This window comes from Dreissena polymorpha, chromosome 5 (genome assembly GCF_020536995.1).
Source record: "Dreissena polymorpha isolate Duluth1 chromosome 5, UMN_Dpol_1.0, whole genome shotgun sequence".
Taxonomy (NCBI): Eukaryota; Metazoa; Mollusca; class Bivalvia; order Myida; family Dreissenidae; genus Dreissena; species Dreissena polymorpha.
The window spans coordinates 70,692,165-70,714,557 of NC_068359.1; the positions used below are offsets into that span (position 1 = coordinate 70,692,165).

Genomic DNA, 22,393 nt, shown 5'->3' on the forward strand with positions numbered 1-22,393 from the left:
ATGAATAACCCCTTACTGTTTCGATACCTTTTTGTTATCTTAACCTTTACTCAATTTTTCTGTAAATGTGCACTCAATGTGGAGAAATAACCCTCGTTATATGAAAACGGGGCTTAATACGCGTGCATGAAGTGTCATCCCCTATTTTCCCGTGCCGTCCGCACAGGCTTATCATGGACGATAATTTCCGCCTAGATTGGAGACTGGTTTAGAAAACGCCTCCTTTATATAAAAAAGTATATGTATGCGGAAAGTTGTGTACCTGATTAGCCTGTGCGGACTGCACATGCTAATCTTGGATGACACTGTGTGCACATGCATTAAGCCCGGTTTTCATAGAACGCGGATCAAATTGCAGCAGGCATAGAAATAAGTGATGTAGAATTCGTTCAAGCTTATAAGTTTTATACAAGGTCTGACATAATTGTGGGACTGAGTAGAAATTATTTCCAATGCATGCAAGTTTGTTCGAAAATTATTGTCAGTCGTTCTCTTTAAGCCGATCTGCAGTATGTTCAACAAACACATCGACATCAGAGGTGCTGAGACGGTACCTATGTCCCTCGAAACCGTGCTGAAAACGTTGAACATTGTCGACGAAACGTTTATCTCGGAATTCCAGACTAAAATGCGTGCGCACGCAGAGGCGGCGCTTCAGTCAATCATGGACCGCGAGAGTAAGCGGTCAGACGAGGAGAGAGTGGAGCCACGTGCGCAAACGGACCTCATTGGTGAGTTAGGTTCCGGCAGAAGTAAAATCAAGTCGAATATTATTCGCATTGTCGGACTTATTTAAAAAAAGAAGGATCGAGAACACACTTGAAATTATTTTGTTCAAGTTTAAGCCGCTTAAATCTCATAACAATATTAAATTTTCCCCTTCCCGTTACGTTATGAGAATCGCTCTGGGAAAACGGGGCTTAATTGTTGAGCGTAAACTGTCGGCCCAGGTAAGCCTGTGCAGTCTGCACATGCTTATCAGAGACACACTTTCCGCTAAGACTGGCATTTCGTTTAGAAGATCATAAATACTTGATTTAAATGAACAATTCCATAGAAGTGGAAATAGCCGTCGCTGATAAGCGTGTGCGGACTGCACCGGCTAATATAGCAAGACACTTAACTCACGTGGATTATGCTGCGTTTTCCCAGAGCCATGCTAATATAAACATCAAATGCATTTTTAACAAAATTATCATCACAGTTGTTGTACTGTTGTGGCGATGGGTTATACTAGTGAAACTCCCCAGCTATGCTTGTGTTACCGGTATATTTTAAAGTCGTAGTCGATCTGGGCATTACTGGCGGTACACTGGTTCAATATTACAAAGGCACGTTTCTGTTCCCATCCAGGCATCGAATACGTTCTTACGGAGTGTAACGGCAAAGTGACGGCAGTAGCGGTGAATATGGATACGCACAAGTACATCGGTTACGCTGCAGTGCGCGATAATTTCGCATCATTCGCGGACGGAATGGTTGTAGAACAAAACAGAACTGTGCAACCAGTGGAAAAAAATCTGAAGACAGCCGGAAACGATATCAGCGATAAAGATATGGCCGTCTTGAAAGTTTCTCATCCAAACAAATTCGAGTGTGGTGGTTTGGACGGTATGTCCGTTCGCCCGTTTGTGCGGACCGCTCTGATCAGATCTCAGTATTTCCTTATGTCGGGGAAGACAATACTGGCGTTAGATGCGGGCGGATTTCACAAGAGGAGAATATGGAGGATGGCGAAGAAAAGTGGTATAAATGTACGTTCACTTCTCTTCATAATATGGCTTTTTTTTGTGAAAAAAGAGATATTCCTTGAAAACCAACGCATGCCTAGCGGTAAAAGTCTTTTATAATATAAATAGTTAGTGTATGTCTTTAGTAAAATATTTTCAAGACTTTTAAAAGTCCCATTGTTTGGTGTTGTCTACATGTATATGACACAATGCCGGTTAGGCAGTTTCTTTATATGATGTTAGTGAAACCTTGTAAACACACTTGATGATAATGTATTTGCCAATCTTAATGGAACCTGATCGGAACAATTATCCAATGTCCAATGATATCTCGGACAAAATAATAATGGGTTACTTGAGGTCAAAAACTCGATCACGAGGTCAAATAAAATTAATAAATGAAGAAAATACCAGGTTAATGAAATAATGAATGTATGGCGCGTCAAGAATCAACTCAGTAGCAGTAATACATGCGCATCTCTGAGTCTAAATTGTTGTGCAATTTTAAGATACAATTGATTACTGATAATTTGTTGAATTACTTAATGTTTTATTCTGCCGATTCTAGTGTCTACTATAAGAAACGAGCACGATGAAGCTTTACTATATCTCACATTGGAGTTTCACACTTGCAGAATTTGCAGAATTAACATTTTAAGATTCTCTAGGAACACTAAGAATACTATTGATTACATTCACACACTGCAGAGTACCAGTGGTGAACTATGAACAGGCAGATGCGGTAGTTATCGTTGCTAGCATAGTATAGCAGACGATATCCTAGTTAGCAGCAGACTGACTTGCAAAACTCGCTCTACAATAGTTTTGAGCCATCGCTCACAACTAAAAACTGTTTATTTCCATCGGTTCTCATGTTACCACGTTATATGCTATTTATTCTGAATTTAACGCGTTGGAAAATGTTTTTACTTGATAATTATTCCGTATAAAACGCAGGGACAGGTCATTGTTTATCGTAATTAATAACGTAACACTGGAGTTGGTGTTTTCCCAATATCACTAAACCATATTTCTCGCACACAGCTGGTTATGGTGGATCCGGACCCAAACCACAGCAACAAGGACCTAATGCACGTCTTAATCCAATACGATGACAAAGGCGACCACGCAAACGACAGGCAACATGCGACCGAGATCGTCAGCCTCCTGAAGCAGCGAGACCTCCAGGTGGACGGCTGCCTTACGTTCTGGGAGGACGCGGTGCCATTGGCCGCCATGGTGCGTGAGATCCTGGGAGCGCGAGGTAGGGGGTCAGCGATTGTTATGCTATTATGAGGGCTGAAATTTAGCCGTACCCCCAACCGCCCGTTGAAAACGTATATATTTACACATATTTTAACATGTGAAAATCCGCCCTCGAATCTTGCATTTTTGGTAAAGAAAAGACAAGTATAGATATTTTACTTGGCTTGTTCTTATTCTTTAGCCTTTTAATTCTAGTGACTAATAGTCTATTGGGTCTATTAATCATTCCGCATACAAAGTGTACTGCAGGTACCAAGTGCCAGCTTGGGACTACACCGAGCTATTATACATGGAACCCTTCCCCCGTAAAAGTAAAGACTACACTTTAATTGATGATTCGATAAATCAACGAGGTTCGTTGCGTATTACACTCATCAAATATAATTTTTGTTCAGAGTTCAGCAGAATGACAAATTAACATTAAGTGTCGTATATGCAAGACGTAAAGATTGCGCTTTATTAATACCAGAAAAATAGCACCCCTGATTAAATATTATACAAAAAGTTCGTTTGTTGATAATCGTCAATCAAAAACGGAAATATAATAAAGCGTTTGCAATGTTTTCAATCGAATTCTTTTGCAAAAAACCTTTATTACCGACATAGAATTTAAACTACCCTCCAAATGCGAAAGCATCAGTGGTGTAGTGGTAGAAAATTAGATTAAGTGTCTAGATTTCCCGGGTCCGAACTTCAGAACAAGAACATTTCTTATTTTATACTGTTTCTTCGAAGTATAATTATTGGAAATGATTGCAATTATTACAATTTTGTGCGTACATTTATTTAAAGAAATATTTCAAAATACGAACATCTGTTCGAAAGCCTATTGAGTATTATGAACATGGATTTAAATAACGTCCGCTACGGCAAAACAATCGTCTTCCTTTAGAAACGCACCTCCCTAACCAATCGCCTCCGAACACTTCATCACTTGCCCAATATATTGATCCGTATACTATCCTTGTCTTGTTTACCATAGACAAATACGAAAAATAAGTGTGTGTTTTTCTGCATCAACCTATAGTTGGAGCCTATAATAAAGAAAACAGGGTTGGAAATTCAAAGAAATTGTTCAGTAAAATGCAAGGGCTTAAACTTAAGATCTACTCAACTTCTGAAAAACAATGTCTTCATTATACAGCGCTGTATAGTTGCGCAATCGTTATATTTAACCCTTCACCTCTTAGATACGTATTTTGACGCATGTCTAGTCCCAAAAGTTAATTTTAATTGAATACATTTTTACTAGCTTCAAGTTTTAAAGGCTTCATTTGCAACCGTTAGATACTGATGATTAGCAAACAGCATCAAACCTAAACAAACTGCGAGTTTCTCGCAGGCTGTTTTGGTTCTATGCTGTTGCAATTAGCCATTTTGTATTTTCTTCTGAGAGGGAAAGTATTAAGTGTATGCATATTTACCTTTGGTAAATTTAGAATTAATTTTGCTTTTATTAGCATTATGGCTTTATCATAATTAATACCTATAACGTCTCTTGGATACTTCACTCTATGTTTATACATTCGGCCGTGGTAATTATGCTCCCCCAAAACTTTTGGGGGGAACATATAGTCGCCGCTTCGTCTGTCCGTGTGTCCTTCCGTCCGTGCACAATTTTTGTCCGGGCTATTTATCAGCAACTAATTGCCGGAATTCAATGAAACTTTATGGGAAGCCTCACTACCAAGAGGAGATGTGCATATTATCAGCGGATTCTGGTCAGATGATTTTCTACAGAGTTATGACCCTTTGAAATTTTCTGAACTGTACATATAGTTCAATTCTTGTCGCCCCAACTACTAGACGTTTCCTATTATCTGAATATATAGTGCAATATTGTGACAAAAAAAACCTTTGGGGAGCATCACCCGTCTCCGACGGTTTCTTGTTTTGAATTTTGTTGGCGTGTTGATGTCACGAAAACGCGTACGTGTTTTTCACGTGGGGAAAGTCTGAGTAAAGACTAATCCGAATATTATACAATTTCGATAAATACTATTCGTTATGTTTTTCATTGTAAATTAAAGATCTGGATGAAATGCGTTCAAGCATTATACCTCTATAGACCTCATGTACAAATACGCTGAAAGGACTGAAAGGCTGAAATAACGTGTAATTATTCACCTAAGCAGATTAGTAAAGCAAGAAACAAGGGAACGCAACATACCGAGGTTTTCAACGTATTGTTTATTGATTAAAATGATATGCGAGCCTAATCTTGGTCTGGATGTAAACTGCTAACGAAAACAATTTTCAGAAAAATACCTACCATCAAAACTCGCTTTTTTCAGAGGCACAAGTTAATTTTTTTTGACGTCACAGTCTAAAATTAATCTTGATCTTGACCATGCACTAAATGGAATCACAGGTTAGATGCTCATGTTACGCACACACAAAAATAAGCACACTAACTTAATCCGTATTCAAGTTTAATTGTTGAGAAATCTGTTGTTCTCTATTAGTAACAGCGACCTTGGCCTTTAATAAACTGACCCAAACTTTAAAACTATGCCGGTCTGCATAAAAGCAAAAAGCTGCAACATACAAACTAAATTCCAATGCTATATTCCATCCAAAGTCTAGTTATTCAGCGATAACCAAGTTTGTATTTTTAATAACATTGATTTTGATATTTACCCGAAAAGCCCCATTTAAAATCTCCAGCTAGGTCCCCACGCATACGTGCTATGTCATAAGTTTTATTAATATATCAGATGCAAACTAATTTTATTGACCGGAAACAACATGATTGCTGTTGTTGTTTTGTTCAGTTATAGTGACCTTGACCTCAACCCAATAGGAACTAATTGCAATCCCAAGCAAGGTCTTCCTACAAACTACCGTTGTACAAGATTTTAGTGCATTATCTTTGTCAATACGCATTTATTATTTTGTGCTATTTATCAGAAAGTTTAATTCTATTTCTAAATTAAAAATTGCATTGACATTGAATCAAATCAAATACATTCACAAACAAGGTCTCCATACAAGCTTGCTTTATCTTATTTCAATTAAGATTGGTCGATGCAAACTAACGCTATTGACCGGAAACCACCTGATTGACGCAGCCCATCCGCGATGCCCCACTTTTGTAACCAGGGTTTAAACTAAGTTAAAACCCTTTTATGAAAATATCATCGCCAAAACTATCACGATACTCGTTAGTGTACAGGGTTCAACTGTAGAGAGAAAACAGTTTCGTCAACGCATAATTATTGCAAACTGTTGTTTAATGGTCGATCAATGAACGTAATTTGAAAAAAACTTATAATGAGTGAATTGTTGAAAAATAATGTTTCCAACATATTCAGTGCCAACGTCCAGGGTGCCCAATTGTTGTTTTGACCTATAAACACAAATAATACATAATAAACACACATAAATTGTATATGTTATCTTAAGGCGCCTGCGTGGAGGGAGCCCTTAACGCTAAAAAGAAAAGTCGAACGCAGTCGACAGTGTATAAGAAGGATACACCAGTCTCCCACTTGGTGAAGACCTGCCAGTTTTCCTCGCCCAGCTTCCTCATCCGGGAACCCGCCGACATCGACGCCATCTGCAACCAGTAAGTTCCGGTTATGTAGAAAGCGTGGTAACTTAGGTATAGTAGAAGGGAAATGGAACGATATATGAAATTTATCATATACATTATCGTAAAACGGTGTGTTTATTTTGCCGTTGCGTTCTTGCAGGGTGAGCTACCCACTTATGCTGAAGCTAGAGCACGGAAACAGCGCAATCGGCGCGACGCTCGTGACGAGCGCCGAGGAGCTAAGGAAGCAACATCGCGCCACCATCGACTGCTTCCAAACGGAGGCCGACCACCCTGCGATAGGACTGGGGTTCGGGCCGGAAACGCTCGTCATGGAGTTCTACGGGGGCACAGAGCATGACGTAGACGTGGTCATCTACGGGAACAAGCTCGTTGGGGCGTTCATTTCCGACAACGGACCCACTAACTTCCCCTCTTTCAGGGGTTGGTCCCTTTTGATTTAGTTTGGTATTGTAGCTATAAGTGTTTCATTGTATCTAAAAGTGTTTCACTTTGTATTAATTTCGTTATCAAAATGACATTTCAAATGTCGTTTGACTACATCGTATTAAGTTGGTTGGTATTTTCTAATTCTGTACATACAGCCTTTTATATTGAGTTAGATGAACATAATGATTTATGAACATTACCTTGTGGCAACATATGATTGATAATGTGATCATTTAGAAACTAGGATTGCGTGGGTTAACTATGTCAGAAGGACTTCTTGGTTTGATGGTGATATTTATTTAAACAGTGTAAACTCATCATAATTTGGATTTGACTATCGGAGTAGTGTAGATATAAATCCCATAATAAAACTGGGAGATGTTGCGCCATTTTCCCCGACAAGCTGAATGTCGAGGTTGATTTTATTTTCCAATGAGTTAAGTTTGTTTTCGTAAATGAAAATATTTTAACGGCTTCATTGAAGTTTATATAAATAAGACATTCGGTATCCATAATAAATATTTGTAGCGTTTAATTGACACGTGATTGTTACAAGTGCAACTGTCAGCTTCACTGTACAAGTGTGGCCGTTATTGCATTATTCGAGTACCAGATATAGCTTTGCACATGAGCATTTTTCTGACAGAGTTTAATTCATGTGCTTAAAGTGTCGTTCCTGATAAGCCTATGCAATTTGCACAGACTAATCTGGAAAAACGCTTTCCGCGTTTGCATTCAACCAAGTTCCTTGTTTGTTTTAGAAACTGCTGCCACTATGCCGTCATTGCTGCCGCCGGACCGCCAGGCACAGCTGATTGTGGCCGCCTTCAAGTGCTGCGTAGACATCGGTAAATTACGGCATTACCAGGATTACTCGTAAGGACTGAGCCACGTTTTGTAGACATCGGTAAATTACGGCAATAGCAGGATTACTCGTAAGGACTGAGCCCGTAGACATCGGTAAATTACGGCAATACCAGGAATACTCGTAAGGACTGAGCCCGTAGACATCGGTAAATTACGGCAATACCAGGAATACTCGTAAGGACTGAGTCCGTAGACATCGGTAAATTACGGCAATAGCAGGATTACTCGTAAGGACTGAGCCCGTAGACATCGGTAAATTACGGCAATAGCAGGATTACTCGTAAGGACTGAGCCCGTAGACATCGGTAAATTACGGCAATACCAGGATTACTCGTAAGGACTGAGCCCGTAGACATCGGTAAATTACGGCAATAGCAGGATTACTCGTAAGGACTGAGCCCGTAGACATCGGTAAATTACGGCAATAGCAGGATTACTCGTAAGGACTGAGCCCGTAGACATCGGTAAATTACGGCAATACCAGGAATACTCGTAAGGACTGAGCCCGTAGACATCGGTAAATTACGGCAATACCAGGATTACTCGTAAGGACTGAGCCCGTAGACATCGGTAAATTACGGCAATAGCAGGATTACTCGTAAGGACTGAGCCCGTAGACATCGGTAAATTACGGCAATAGCAGGATTACTCGTAAGGACTGAGCCCGTAGACATCGGTAAATTACGGCAATACCAGGAATACTCGTAAGGACTGAGCCCGTAGACATCGGTAAATTACGGCAATAGCAGGATTACTCGTAAGGACTGAGCCCGTAGACATCGGTAAATTACGGCAATACCAGGAATACTCGTAAGGACTGAGCCCGTAGACATCGGTAAATTACGGCAATACCAGGATTACTCGTAAGGACTGAGCCCGTAGACATCGGTAAATTACGGCAATACCAGGAATACTCGTAAGGACTGAGTCCGTAGACATCGGTAAATTACGGCAATACCAGGATTACTCGTATGGACTGAGCCCGTAGACATCGGTAAATTACGGCAATACCAGGAATACTCGTAAGGACTGAGTCCGTAGACATCGGTAAATTACGGCAATAGCAGGATTACTCGTAAGGACTGAGCCCGTAGACATCGGTAAATTACGGCAATACCAGGAATACTCGTAAGGACTGAGCCCGTAGACATCGGTAAATTACGGCAATACCAGGATTACTCGTAAGGACTGAGCCCGTAGACATCGGTAAATTACGGCAATACCAGGAATACTCGTAAGGACTGAGTCCGTAGACATCGGTAAATTACGGCAATACCAGGATTACTCGTATGGACTGAGCCCGTAGACATCGGTAAATTACGGCAATACCAGGAATACTCGTAAGGACTGAGTCCGTAGACATCGGTAAATTACGGCAATAGCAGGATTACTCGTAAGGACTGAGCCCGTAGACATCGGTAAATTACGGCAATACCAGGAATACTCGTAAGGACTGAGTCCGTTGACATCGGTAAATTACGGCAATACCAGGATTACTCGTATGGACTGAGCCACGTTTTGGCAAATCAGGCTAATCAGGGTCGACACTTTCTACGTACTCTGGTTTTCGTTGAGAAGACACTTAATTTAAAGCTACAATACATTAAAAGCGATAGTGTTGTCACTGAATGCGGACTGCACAGGATAATATTTGATGACATGCACATGTTTAAAGTCCAGGTTTCCTAAAACAGCATTCAATAAATGAATCGTCTATGAAAGCTGTAAACCGGATTTGCCGCATTCCAATATAAGAAAACCAAACATCTTATCAATATAGGTCAGATATATTAATAAGCTTGAGCCCCCTCCCCCGCCATTTTCCCTTAAAATACGCGCGGGGCTCGCAGTTTTTCTGTGAAAAACGCCATATGTCATGTTTAAATAAATGCAACAAGAACAAGTCGAGAATACTCTGGTCGATATCTTAGTTTATCCTCTTGTTGGTTAAAAAAACAAATCTTCCCCTTTTATTGACTAATGGTAGTTTAACACAAATATTATTTTAAAAGATTTGAAACGGGTCAATTGGGTTTGAACACATAGATACACAGATTAGTGGGAATTAAAAAAAATATAGCAAGAATGTCCAAATAAGTATTGTGCATGGGGTTCTTTTTGTATTTTGCACACGTTGTAAGGTATTACCTTGTAGAACATTACATTCACTTACACATTTTCGTCGAACCCACTTATTGTTCGCCCGATATATAGCGGACCAGTCACATTTCGCGACCTTCCGTCCGATCTTGTCCAGCCATTGTTAACTTACTTGCCACAAATAATCACATGTAGGGGAAGCATGTAGCGCACTGTTACTAGTTTTTTTGTATCCATTATTTACGTCAATTTTAATAATACTTATGTGAACATATTTTTATGCAGTATTATTTGTATCTCAGGCCTCTCCGACGGCGTCTTCAACGTCGAAATGAAGATGACGGCCCGTGGACCAAAACTCATCGAGATCAACGGTCGGATGGCTGGTTTTTATCTGCGCAAGTGGATCAGGCGCCTGCACGGCGTCGACCTCGCGATGTGCGCGTTCATGATCTCGTGCGACATTAAACCGTTCGTGCCAAAGTTCCAGCCGTACGAGCGCCTCATGGGAGTAATGTTACTTCCGTCTCTTCACAGCCATCTTGTAAACGACAGCCACTTCCGTGAACGTATAAAATGCCTTCAAGATAACGGCGAGGTGTTGTTCCACATGTTCCAGGAAGACAACATGGAGGTGGAGGAAGACGAGATGCCGTACGGAAGCTTAGGTGTTTCTGGCACCGACCCCGACGTCTGCCGCGAAAAGTTGTTAGCTCTTTGCAACGAGTTGGGGATCGAGAGCGACACCTACAATGTCTCAAGCTTCGTCCGCTATTTCCGGTATTAACCAACATTTAGTTTAGATCTCAGGAAGTGTATGTTGAGATTTTAAAGGTTCATTATTATGCTTATGTTTTTGAAATGTAGACTTTTCATAGATGAAATCAGGGATGTATAATGTACAATGGTAATCAATGCATGCAACGTTGAAATTTATCATGAAGCACAGCAAGGTGCATATCTTTTTGTATGTACACCGGCGAGTATATCCTATTAGTTGTATAATGCAAGAAGTGTTAAAAGCAAGATACTCATATTTGTACGAGGTTATGAATCAACATAAAGAAAACTAAACATTTATAAGTGTGCATGATATTAATACGTATTTTGTTATTTACAAACATTGTATCAGAATCTCAGTAGTGCCTTAAATGATAAAAAGTCGTGAATTTCATAATCATGTATTCTGGTATGAGCCTCGTTCGGGGAAAAAGTTGCTTAATCGAGTGCATACAATTCCATCCAAAATTAGCCAGTGTAGTTTCCACAGGCTTATCAGGTACCACACTTTCCGCAGTTACTGGATTTTCGTTACAAATAGACTTCCTATTATTGGAAAATTCCATCAAAGCGGAAAGTGTCGTCCCTGATAAGCTTTCTCAGGGACTAATGACGCAATTATGTAAATATTTACTCTATGTACTGTCTTTACTTCTCTAAGTTTTACTAGCTCAACAAAATTGTGCAGTTTTAAGTAATCCATATAAAACATTCACATTTACGTAATGATGTAATATATCTTAACATATATAGGATCTGGCACTCGTTGTCATATCATACCTTATTTTATTAAACGAGTTTAGGAATTTTGTTGGTAAGCGAGCCTTTATATTTTATAGTCGGTTCAAAACCTCACATTACCTTATGTTGTATATGTTGCTGTCTTGCCGACTTTAAATAAAACTTATCTTATCTTAAACATAATTATACATCCCGAATGTTGTTTACATTTCGTGACGTCATTTCACGTTGCAACGTCATTTCAGCAAAATAACAAAATGCGAAAACTAAGCCAATGAAAACGCTTAAAAAGTATGTTACACATGTGTTCGATAAAACTATATTACTTGGGGAAAAGGGTATGGCATGTGATAAAATACATTATGTCATGCATGGTATAATATTTGTATTTTATTTACTGCAAGTAAATGCAAGTGTACTTTATAATTCAAATATAAACATAATAGTTTAGCGTTCTTGTTGAAATACATTTGTAGGTGCGTTATGTTCCCACTATCTCGATTGGCGTTATGATAACAATCGTGGACTGACCTTGGCGATCTTATCACACGTTATCGGGTTTATCGAATCTAAAAGTGCATCTTGTTAATCGTGTTGATCGTGGAAATTCATTGAACGCTCTCTTTGCACGATTTTGTGTCCAATTGTACAACAGTGGTTATGTAGCATTCACAAAGTGAATCAAAGCGCGGAAGGTACTGAAGTTGTTCGCTATTGCATAATTTAAGACGCAACTCATTTCTCAAAATTAGTTTGAAATGAACACACGCCATTCAAATTTATAAAGAATTTGTCTTAATGCACGGGTCGAAATTTGTGTGCACGTTTTATCATCTTATTTACTTTATAGAGATAACTTAGACAAAATAACAACAACATGGTCCTTTTTTGACGTTCTGAAAGCATAGAAACTATAATAAAAATGGTAATGAGAACTGAATATAAAAACAATTTGCAATCACCATCATATTAAATTGTTGGAAAATCTCACTAAGAATATAATTTCATGATAAAAATTCCCTGTTAAATCAGATAATTGATGAACATAAATAAAAAATCAATCTGCGAGCAATACTTTTTACTTACGAATTAGGTAGTCATAAAGACAGCCCCGTTGACCTGTACTTTGTTGTTTATGCATTACTTGTTACCCTAGCAGTTCACACGGTGTCAACAACTCTGACCTTAACATAGGTATAGAGCACTAATGCGTTTTTTCGGCGTAGCTGTTTTACCCAGCTTTTCACCTTAAATGACTTAACATCACGTCAGCAGACACGCGTGAATATTTTCGAATATTTCATAGGCTGATTCGAGATAAAACCTCTGAATTTTGGCTATATCACCAGGCCCGTACCCAGGCACTGGGCCCAGGGGCCCGGGGCCCTCAGCTTGCTGTCGAGTTATGATTTTTTAATGGGCCTATTGCACTTTTTTTCTCGCATGAAAGGGCCCACAGTACACTTCCCCGCAATACAAATGCGCAGATGTGATTATTGCCCCTGATACACAAGGGGATTAGCGCTAATTTACTCGCCTGTGGAGTTGAGCCCCTAGGTTATGTTTTCTTATCACCTTGTACACACATCCCCGATCTGTCAATTACCCGTTGTGCTCAATGCTTCATCTATCGATGGTTGGTGTAACATATCTTTTGATTGGCCAAGGAAAGAGAAACAGCGAATGGATGGAATCCGAACTGACACAGAAGGTCGTAGGTCTGAGAATGACTGACGTGAATAATTGTGAAAAACAATTCAAACCTCCTCTAGAGTCATACTTTATGATACATTTCTGTGAAAACTGTGTTGTAAATGATAATCATTTAATTATGAATTTTCTTTATAACTTAAGAGGATGTTTGAATTCAAAGAGAAAATACTATTAGGTTATATGTCAGTTACTGACATATGACCATAATAGTAGTTTTTTTCTTTGAAATCAAACCTCCTCTAGAGTCATACTTTATGTTTCAATTCTTAATAAAGTTTTTCGGATTTTCAAAGGTTGCTTTGCCTTGTTTATAAAGCATCATACATAATCGAAATCTAAAGCTTTATACATGATTGTGTTAGTTTCACACCAATGGTTAAAGCTTTAGATTTCAGAAAGGTGCTAATTTACTTGTTATATACCATAAATGTATAGCACAAATAAGTTTTTATACGCATAAAAATTCACCTTGAACAGTTGCCTAATAAAAAATATATTCAGGAGGGGCAACCCCTCCGCACCCTCCCCGTTCGGGACCTCCAGTCAAAATTTCCTGGGTACGGCCCTGATCACTGTGGCTGTGCTCAGTTCAAGGGATTTAGCACTGTTCAGTGTAAGGAATTCCGGGCTACTCTCTGTATGTTTCAAACGACACAAATTGTGGCCCAGTTACAATTACGCGTTAAAACCCATCTGGAAGAATTTCATGGTCAGTACTCGTTCACTAAATCGTCCGGAGATTATATAATTTACTATCGATAAACACAGTTTTGCTTTGAAGATGAGAAAACAAACAAATAGTATAATGTCACGATAAGAGGAAAATCATTTAATTATCCAACCACAATGTTTGCCGTACTCGGTCAGCACGTCTGGACATCGGTCTTGAACGCCTTGATAGGCTGCCCTTATTTACAAATTTTCTATTTTGAATTCAATTTAATATCGAAAAGCATTGTTCTAAAATGTGCAATTTACAATTCGCAATGAGATTTTTAATGAATCTCGTCTTGCGAAAATGGGTCTTATTTCATATGCGCCCATCATATATATAGCCCACTCCGCCTGCGCATCTCTCAGTCTGGTCAGTAGATATATAATGAGACCATAACACATTGAGTGATTTTATAGCGAAAAGCATCGCCTCTGACCAGTCTGCACAAATGCATATGTTGCTTTGAAAGTGTGATTAAAATGTGTCGAAAGAAAACTGCGTTTAAATCAAATATTAACATACGATATTTTTCAATAGTGAAGAAATATACTAATAATAAGGCATGTTAGGACACATATGATGTGCACTCCTGTAGTATAATTTTTATCTATTTACACTAATTTGTTGTTTGACAATGATAACACACGGTGAATATGCGACTTACAAGTGAAAAAAAACAACACAATTGTTAAACTTTTGTTTTCAATTTATTTATTTAGAAACGTTAATTGCAACCTTTTTTCAACCTCAGCATTTACGCCTACTACCTTTGTAAAAGATATTTCTTGTTATATTTAGTTGTTTTTATCTCACCTGAGCACAACGTGCTCATGGTGAGCTTTTGTGATCGCCTTTTGTCCGTCGTCCGTCGTGCGCCGTCAACATTTGCCTTGCAAACTCTGTAGAGGCCACATTTATTGTCTAATCTTCATGAAATTTGGTCAGAAGATTGGTCACAATGATATATTAATTGAGTTCGAAAATGGTTACGTTTGCTTGCAAAAACATGGCTGCCAAGGGGCGGGGCATTTTTTCATAATATGGCTATATATGACTACAGTAAACGCTTGTTAACACTCTAGAGGCCACATTTATTGTCTGACCTTCATGAAACTTGGTCAGAAGATTCATCCCAATAATATCATGGACGAGGTCGAAAATGATGCTGGTTGATTGAAAAACATGGCCGCCACGGGGGCGGGGCTTTTCTCCCAGTATGGCTATAGTGAAACCTTGCTAACACTCTAGAGGCCACATTTATTTTCCGATCTTCATGACACTTGGTCAGAAGATTTTTCCCAATGATATCTTATATGAGTTTAAAAATGGTAACATTTGCTTGAAAAACATGACTGCCAAGGGGCGGGGCATTTTTCCTTATATGGCTTTTTATGGCTATTGTAAAATCTTGTTAAAACTCTAGAGGCCACATTAATTGTCCAATCTTCATGAAACTTGGTCACAAGATTCACCCCTATAATATCTTGAAAGAGTTGGAAAATGATGCCAGTTGGTTGAAAAAACATGACCGCCAGGGGGAGGGGCATTTTTCCTTCTATAACCATAGTAAAACCTGTTAACGCTCGAGAGGCCACATTTTTTTATTTCCCAATCTTCATAAAACTTGGTCAGAAGATTTGTCCCAATGATATCTTGGATGAGGTGGAAATGTTAACCTTTGCTTGAAAACCATGGCTGCCAAGGGGCGGGGCATTTTTCCTTGTATGGCTATATATGTCTGTAGTAAAATCTTGTTAACACTCTAGAGGCCACATTTATTGTCCAGTCCAATCTTCATGAAACTTGGTCAGAAGATTCATCTCAACAATATCTTGGACGAGTTCGAAAACGACACCCGGCTTGTTGAAAAACCATGGCCGCCAAGAGGCGGGGCCATTTTTCCTGTTATGGCTATCGTAAATCCTTGTAAGCACTCTAGAGGCCATATTTATATTCCGATCTTCATGAAAACTTGGTCAGAAATATTGTTCCAATGATATCTTGGATGAGATCGAAAATGGTTGTTAGTTTCTTTAAAAACATGACTACCAGGGGGCGGGGCATTTTTCCTTATAAGGGCTATATATGGCTTTTGTAAAACTTTGTTAACACTCTAGGAGCCACATTTATTGTCCAATCTTCAGGAAATATGTTCAGAAGATTTGTGTTATTGATATCTTGGATGAGATCGAAAATGGTTACGTTTGCTTGAAAAAACTTGGCTGCCAAGGGGGGGGGCATTTTTCCTTATATGGCTATATATGGCTGTAGTGTTAAATCTTGTTAACACTCTAGAGGCCACATTTATAGGTCCTATCTTCATGAAACTCGGTCAGAAGATTTTACCCAATAATATATTGGACGAGTCTATATATGATTGTTGGTTGGTTGAAAAACATGGCCACCACGGGGGCGGGGCAATTTCTCCTGATATTACTATAGTAAAACCTTGTTAACACTCTTGAGGTCACATTTATTTTCCGATCATCATGAAACTTGGTCATATAATTTGTCCCAATGATATCTTGGGTGAGTTTGGAAATGGTTTTGGTTGCTTTAAAAACATGACCACCAGGGGCGGGGCATTTTTCCTTATATGGCTATACATGTATATGGCTCTAGTAAACCCTTGTTAACACCATAGAGGCCACATTTATTGTCAAATCTTCATGAAATTTGGTCAGAAGATTGGTCTCAATGATATCGTTTGCTTGAAAACCATGGCTTTCAAGGAGCGGGGCATTTTTTCTTATATGGCTATAGTAAAATCTTGTTAACACTCTAGAGGCCACATTAATTGTCCAATCTTCATGACACTTGGTCAGAAGATTCATCCCGATAATATCTTGGAAGAGTTCATAAATGATGCCTTGTGATAGAAAACAAAGCTGCTAGGGGGCGTGGCAGTTTTTCTTATATGGCTGTAGTAAAACCTTGTTAACACTCTAGAGGTCACATTTATTGTCCAATCTTCATGAAACTTGGTCAGAATATTTGTCCCAATAATATCTTGTTATCTCAGATGAGCGACTTTGGGCCTCTCAGGCCCTCTTGTTTAATATTCGGTTTAAGCGATTATAAAGCATTTTTGAGGTTTTCTATGGTATACCTGTAGTAATTTGTGAACTCATGTTCAACTTTTTATGCTCCCCCAAAATTTATTTATTTAATTTTATTTATTTATTTTATTAATTTAAATTTATTTTATTTATCTGTCCGTCCGTGTGTCCGTCCGTGCACAATTTTTATCCGGGCTATTTCTCAGCAACTAATGACCGGAATTCAATTAAACTTTACGGGAAGCTTCACTACAAAGAGGAGATGAGCATATTATCAGCGGGTTCTGGTCGGATAATTTTTCACAGAGTTATGGCCCTTTGAAATTTTCTATAAAAAATATTGTCCCCCAACTACTGTGCCCTCCAGACGTTTCCTTTTATCTAAATATATAGTGCAATATTGTGACAAAAACAACTTTGGAGAGCATCACCCGTCTCCGATGGTTTCTTGTTATAAATTGAATACCGTGACTATAAACAATCTTCTGCGATTGCGTTGTTAGCATCCGTAAATACAAAAGATCGCCGCTATCTGCTGAGAACAAATGAACGTTTCCTAGAAATATAAAATTTAACCCCGCTGTAGAATCATGAACGAGATCCCGAAACAGATAATTTTTGTTATAAAAATTGTTAGCTCACCTGTCACAAAGTGACATGGTGAGCTTATGTGACCGTGTGATGTTCGGCGTCCGTTGTAAGTGCGTGTGTGCGTGTGTCGTCAACAATTTGTTTGTGTAGACAGTAGATGTCACAGTTTTCATCCAATCTTTATGAACTTTGGTCAGAATGTTTATCTTGATGAAATCTGGGTTGAAATTGTATTTGGGTCATCTGGGGTAAAAAACTAGGTTACTAGGTCAAATAATAGAAAAACCTTGTGTAGACAATAGAGGTCACAGTTTTCATCCAATCTTTATGAAATTTTGTCAGAATGTTTATCTTGATGAAATCTGGGTTAGGATTGTATTTGGGTCATCTGGGATAAAACAATAGGTCACTTGGTCAAATAATAGAAAAACCTTGTGTAGACAATAGAGGTCACAGTTTTCATCCAATCTTTATGAAATTTTGTCAGAATGTTTATCTTGATGAAATCTGGATTGGGATTGTATTTGGGTCATCTGGGGTCAAAAACTTGGTCACTAGGTCAAATAATAGAAAAACCTTGTGTACACAATATAGGTCACAGTTTTCATCCAATCTTTAAGAAATTAGTCAGAATGTTTATCTTGATGAAATCTGGGTTGGGATTGTATTTGGGTCATCTGGGTCACAAACTATGTCACTAGGTCAAATCATAGAAAAACCTTGTGTAGACAATAGAGGTCTTAGTTTTCATCCAATCTTTATGAAATTTGGTCAGAATGTTTGCCTTGATGAAATCTGGGTTGGGATTGTATTTGGGTCATCTTGGGTCAAAAACTAGTTCACTAGGTCAAATCATAGAAAAACATTGTGTAGACAATAGAGGTCATAGTTTTCATCTGATCGTAATGAAATATGGTCAGAATGTTTATCTTGATAATATCAGTTTTTGGATGGTATATGGGTCATCTGGGGTCAAAAATAAGTTCAACGGGCCAATTCTAGTATAACCTGGTGTAGATGAAAGAGGGTAACAGTTTTCATCACGTCTTAATGAAATTTTGTCAAAATGTATTATTAAATTAATAAAATCTGGCTTGGGATTGTATATGGGTCTGATAGAATTTAAGTTGATGTAGCAAAGTTAGTCAGATGAGCGATTCAGGGCCATCATGGCCCTCTTGTTTTTTATATTCGGTTTAAGCGATTATGAAGCATTTTTGTTGTTGTCTATTGTATCCCTGAAGTTATTGTTGAACTCATGTTCAACGTTTTATAAATTTAGAATATAAACAAGCGTAACCTTCTACTATTGCGTTGTTTTCCCGAATCTATTAATATACCAAGATTATGAATGACCTGTACTACGTCATTAAGACGCAGCAGTGGACTATTTTTATCATTCATAAATAATTTCTTCAGCGACACGTATAATACAAACATTGTTTATTGATTCTTTTCTATATAAATTCCGTTCAAAAATATTCAATTTAACACGATATTCACAAATTGTTTCCATTTGTGAATGAATATAGTCGGAGAACTCAAACCTCTTGCATAAATTATACAACTATTTCTCGCGCGGATACGGCAAGTGTGGCGGGTAGTAGGCTTTCCGTAGATAAGTCGAACTGACTTGAAATTTTCAGTAACAACATTCCGAAAACATGTAATCCCAACGCGAACTTCTAAAAATTGGCGAAGCTCTAAGCAGCAAATATGTGTAGTGCATCTAAACTCGCATACTTATGCAAAACTTTGATAAACATTAAACAGCGTAACAACTGAAATCCAAGCGCTGTTGGCGCTGAAGGTCTGGGGCTAGATTTAGTTTAACGTAAAATGCATTTAGGATGTTTTGTCCGAATTTCTCCCTTAGTCCGAATTTATGCGGGTTGACCCTAGCGGTTGAGTGCAGAAGTTCAGAGACTGTAAGAAAGACAATATTTGTGTATAAAACTACAGTGTACATAGACTGTGGAGGACAACACGATCTGGTTGTGGGAACGATAACCTTGTGTTCAACTCTACAGATCTGGTAGGGGTTCGTCTACATAGGCGGTGAAGATATACAACAACAAAAACATGGCCGCACAAAAACTGTTTTTGTTGGCGTCAAATAAATCACTTTCAATAGCCTAAAATAGCTTTTTATAACATACTAACAGATCAGGAAAACACTCATACTTCTTTTGTAATGTGTATACAAAAGAAAATCCACTTAAGCCCAAGTCTCACTATTGCCGATAGAGCCCCTGTCCATCCCGGTTTTCTAAAGCCGGTCGACGGCGAGGACCGGGATGATTCGTGGAATTTTTTAACGCAGTCGCACTATTTCCAGTGCCGCCCCGGTTGAAGCCGGTCAACAGCCAGGCAGAGTCCCGGTCAACCGGACTGGCTACGGTTTACCGGTGATGCCCCGGCAGAGCCCCGGTTGTCGCCGGTAAAGCCCGGTGGTGAAAGCCGGCAGCATCGCGTCATAGCCCCGGTCGTCGCCTGTAGTGCCCCGGTTGAGCCCCGGTGAAAACCGACAGCGTCCCGGCAGAGCCCTGTATACCGTAACCCCGCCGGCACTCACCGGCGCTATACCGGCAACAGACACTGGCAGAGTTACGGCAACGACCGGTTTCACCCCGGTCGACGCCGGTAATACCCGGGCGGAGCCCGGGAGAATGCCGGTGGCGTCCCAGCAGAACGCCGGTTAACTTATGTACCGTAGCTATACCAGGCCTCTAACGGCATTCACCGGGGCGTTGTCGTAGCTCTGCCGGAGTCTGTATGGGACCCGGTGGAGCTACGGTGCCGTCCCGGTTGTTCCCGTTGCCGTCCGGTGTTTCCCGGTGCCGCGCCAGTCGTTGCGGTCCTGCCCGGTGACTCCCGGTTCATTCCGGAGGTATTAAACATTTCAATAATTTCCCGGTGGAGCCCTGTTTTTCCCCGGTTCATCCCGGTCGTCCCCGGTGGAGCCCCGGCTCATCCTGGTAGAGCCCCGGTTTATCCTGGTAGATCCCGGATCACGCACCGGGGCTCCGCCGGCATCATAGTGAGACTGGGCCTTTACCCTGATAAAGAATGATGTTCGTTGTCTCACGTAGAACTTTGTGTGCTCTATCTGCACAGTGAAAATCATATCCGGGAATTTGTATATTTCCGAAAATTATCATGAATATTTGTTGTTGCTTTTTCATTTTCTGTTTTCTTGAATGTCTCGTAAACGCAAAATAAAATAGCAATATCTTAAAATATGTTTATAAATACCAAATATAATTTCTTCAAAAATGTATGCAAAAAAGGTATTCTTACTGTCTCCGTAGACACTCGTATCTTTTCGGCCTAGACCGTCAAGTGAGGAACTTATTATCGCATGAATATGCAAACAATAAAAACTATGTCGTAGCCAATGCTTAGCAATTTTGCTTCAATAATATGTTTTTACAACTTTTATGACACAGTCATGTTATATAGTGATGTTCTGTATTTACAAGGCGGATACTTGAGATCTGCGAAGAACTTCTTTTATTGCGCATGAATTAAGGGGTAACATCGAGTTTGGGATTTTGGTTTTTGGCAGCCAGCTAATTCTGACTGGCTCAGAAATTTGTATCATTATTATGGCACTGGTGCTACGCTCAAGGCCAAAAACTGGTTTTGACAGTTCCTGACCATTCTATATTATCATGGATGTTTGAGTTGTCTAAGTGTGGGGTCTATGCCGAGAATTCAACGTCTCAGACACATTTCAGTGCCTCTCAATAAGATAATTTGATGTAAAAATATACCAGAACATTTCTATGTACCGACGATATTGTTCAATTATTACATGACAAAGTACTATGTTTAAACAGAGTCATAGACTTCAACGTCATGCTAATGGTGCTTATAATTAGTATCTGTAAAATTTTAAAACAAGAAATGTATGATAAGTTAAATTATAAAACAGTACAGCATGGTAGTAATAATACAAAGAGAACGGTTGCTAAACCATGGCGAAATAACACACTGGCTGACCTATGGAATTCCCTTTGTATAGCTAAAAAGAATTGGTTAAAGTGCACCAAAATGACTGTAAAGAAACAGTTGAAACTGACTTTCATTACAGCTAGGAAAAAACTTTGACCGTGAGGTTCAGAAAAGTAAAGAGCCTACTGGGTGTCGTTTCAAAAAGAATTGCTTCAAGATTGTGAAATAAATGAAAGTATTGTGTGAAGATTGCTCAATATATAATGATGTTAACACTGTTCTTAATAAGTGGAAAGAAGATCTAAGTAGTTTATGTTTAAATAGGCAAGTGACTACCCAATCAATGGACATACTAGAAAATTAGTTAATGGAAATGGTCATGACTTCTCTACATGTATTCTGAATAAGAATATTACTATATTAGAAGATCAAAAAGCCTTACAAAAAGCAAAATTAGGAAAAGCTTGTGGTGTAGATACTATTCCAGTCGATAGTTTGAAAAATAATAATTGTATCGTTTTTGCATATCTTGTATAATGTTTACTTCGACACAGGAATTGTTCCAACTGAGTGTGGGGGTAAAATCATTTAAAGTCCCATCCCCAAATCTGTAACATCTAATCCATGTGACCCTTTATCATATAGAGGCATTGCTGTGTCAAGTTTTATGTACAAAATTAATTACAATCTTTTAAATGATAGATTGTCTGTTTGGGCTGAAGACAATACTATTTAGAAGACGAACAAAATATATTTAGGAAAGGAAGAAGTACTGTTGATCATATTTCATCCCTTACTAATATTATCGAAACTCAAAAGAAACAGAGAAAAAGTCGACTTTGTGCTTTTATTAATTTAAGTAGGCGTATGATTTTATTAGTAGAATATT

General features: G+C 38.9%; 1 protein-coding gene across 5 annotated transcripts in view; it reads left to right on the forward strand.

Moving 5' to 3' along the window:
* LOC127831459 (carnosine synthase 1-like) overlaps nt 1-11,919 on the forward strand; it is a 40,278-nt gene extending 28,359 nt beyond the window's left edge. For all 5 annotated transcript variants that reach the window (XM_052356446.1, XM_052356444.1, XM_052356443.1 and 2 more), the window contains exons 7-13: nt 500-731; nt 1,354-1,754; nt 2,775-2,994; nt 6,402-6,564; nt 6,692-6,975; nt 7,743-7,829; nt 10,251-11,919. In XM_052356446.1, coding sequence (XP_052212406.1) covers nt 500-731; nt 1,354-1,754; nt 2,775-2,994; nt 6,402-6,564; nt 6,692-6,975; nt 7,743-7,829; nt 10,251-10,735 — 1,872 coding nt within the window. In that variant the 3' untranslated portion in view covers nt 10,736-11,919. The remainder of the gene's footprint in view (nt 1-499; nt 732-1,353; nt 1,755-2,774; nt 2,995-6,401; nt 6,565-6,691; nt 6,976-7,742; nt 7,830-10,250) is intronic.
* Nucleotides 11,920-22,393: the final 10,474 nt, after the last annotated feature.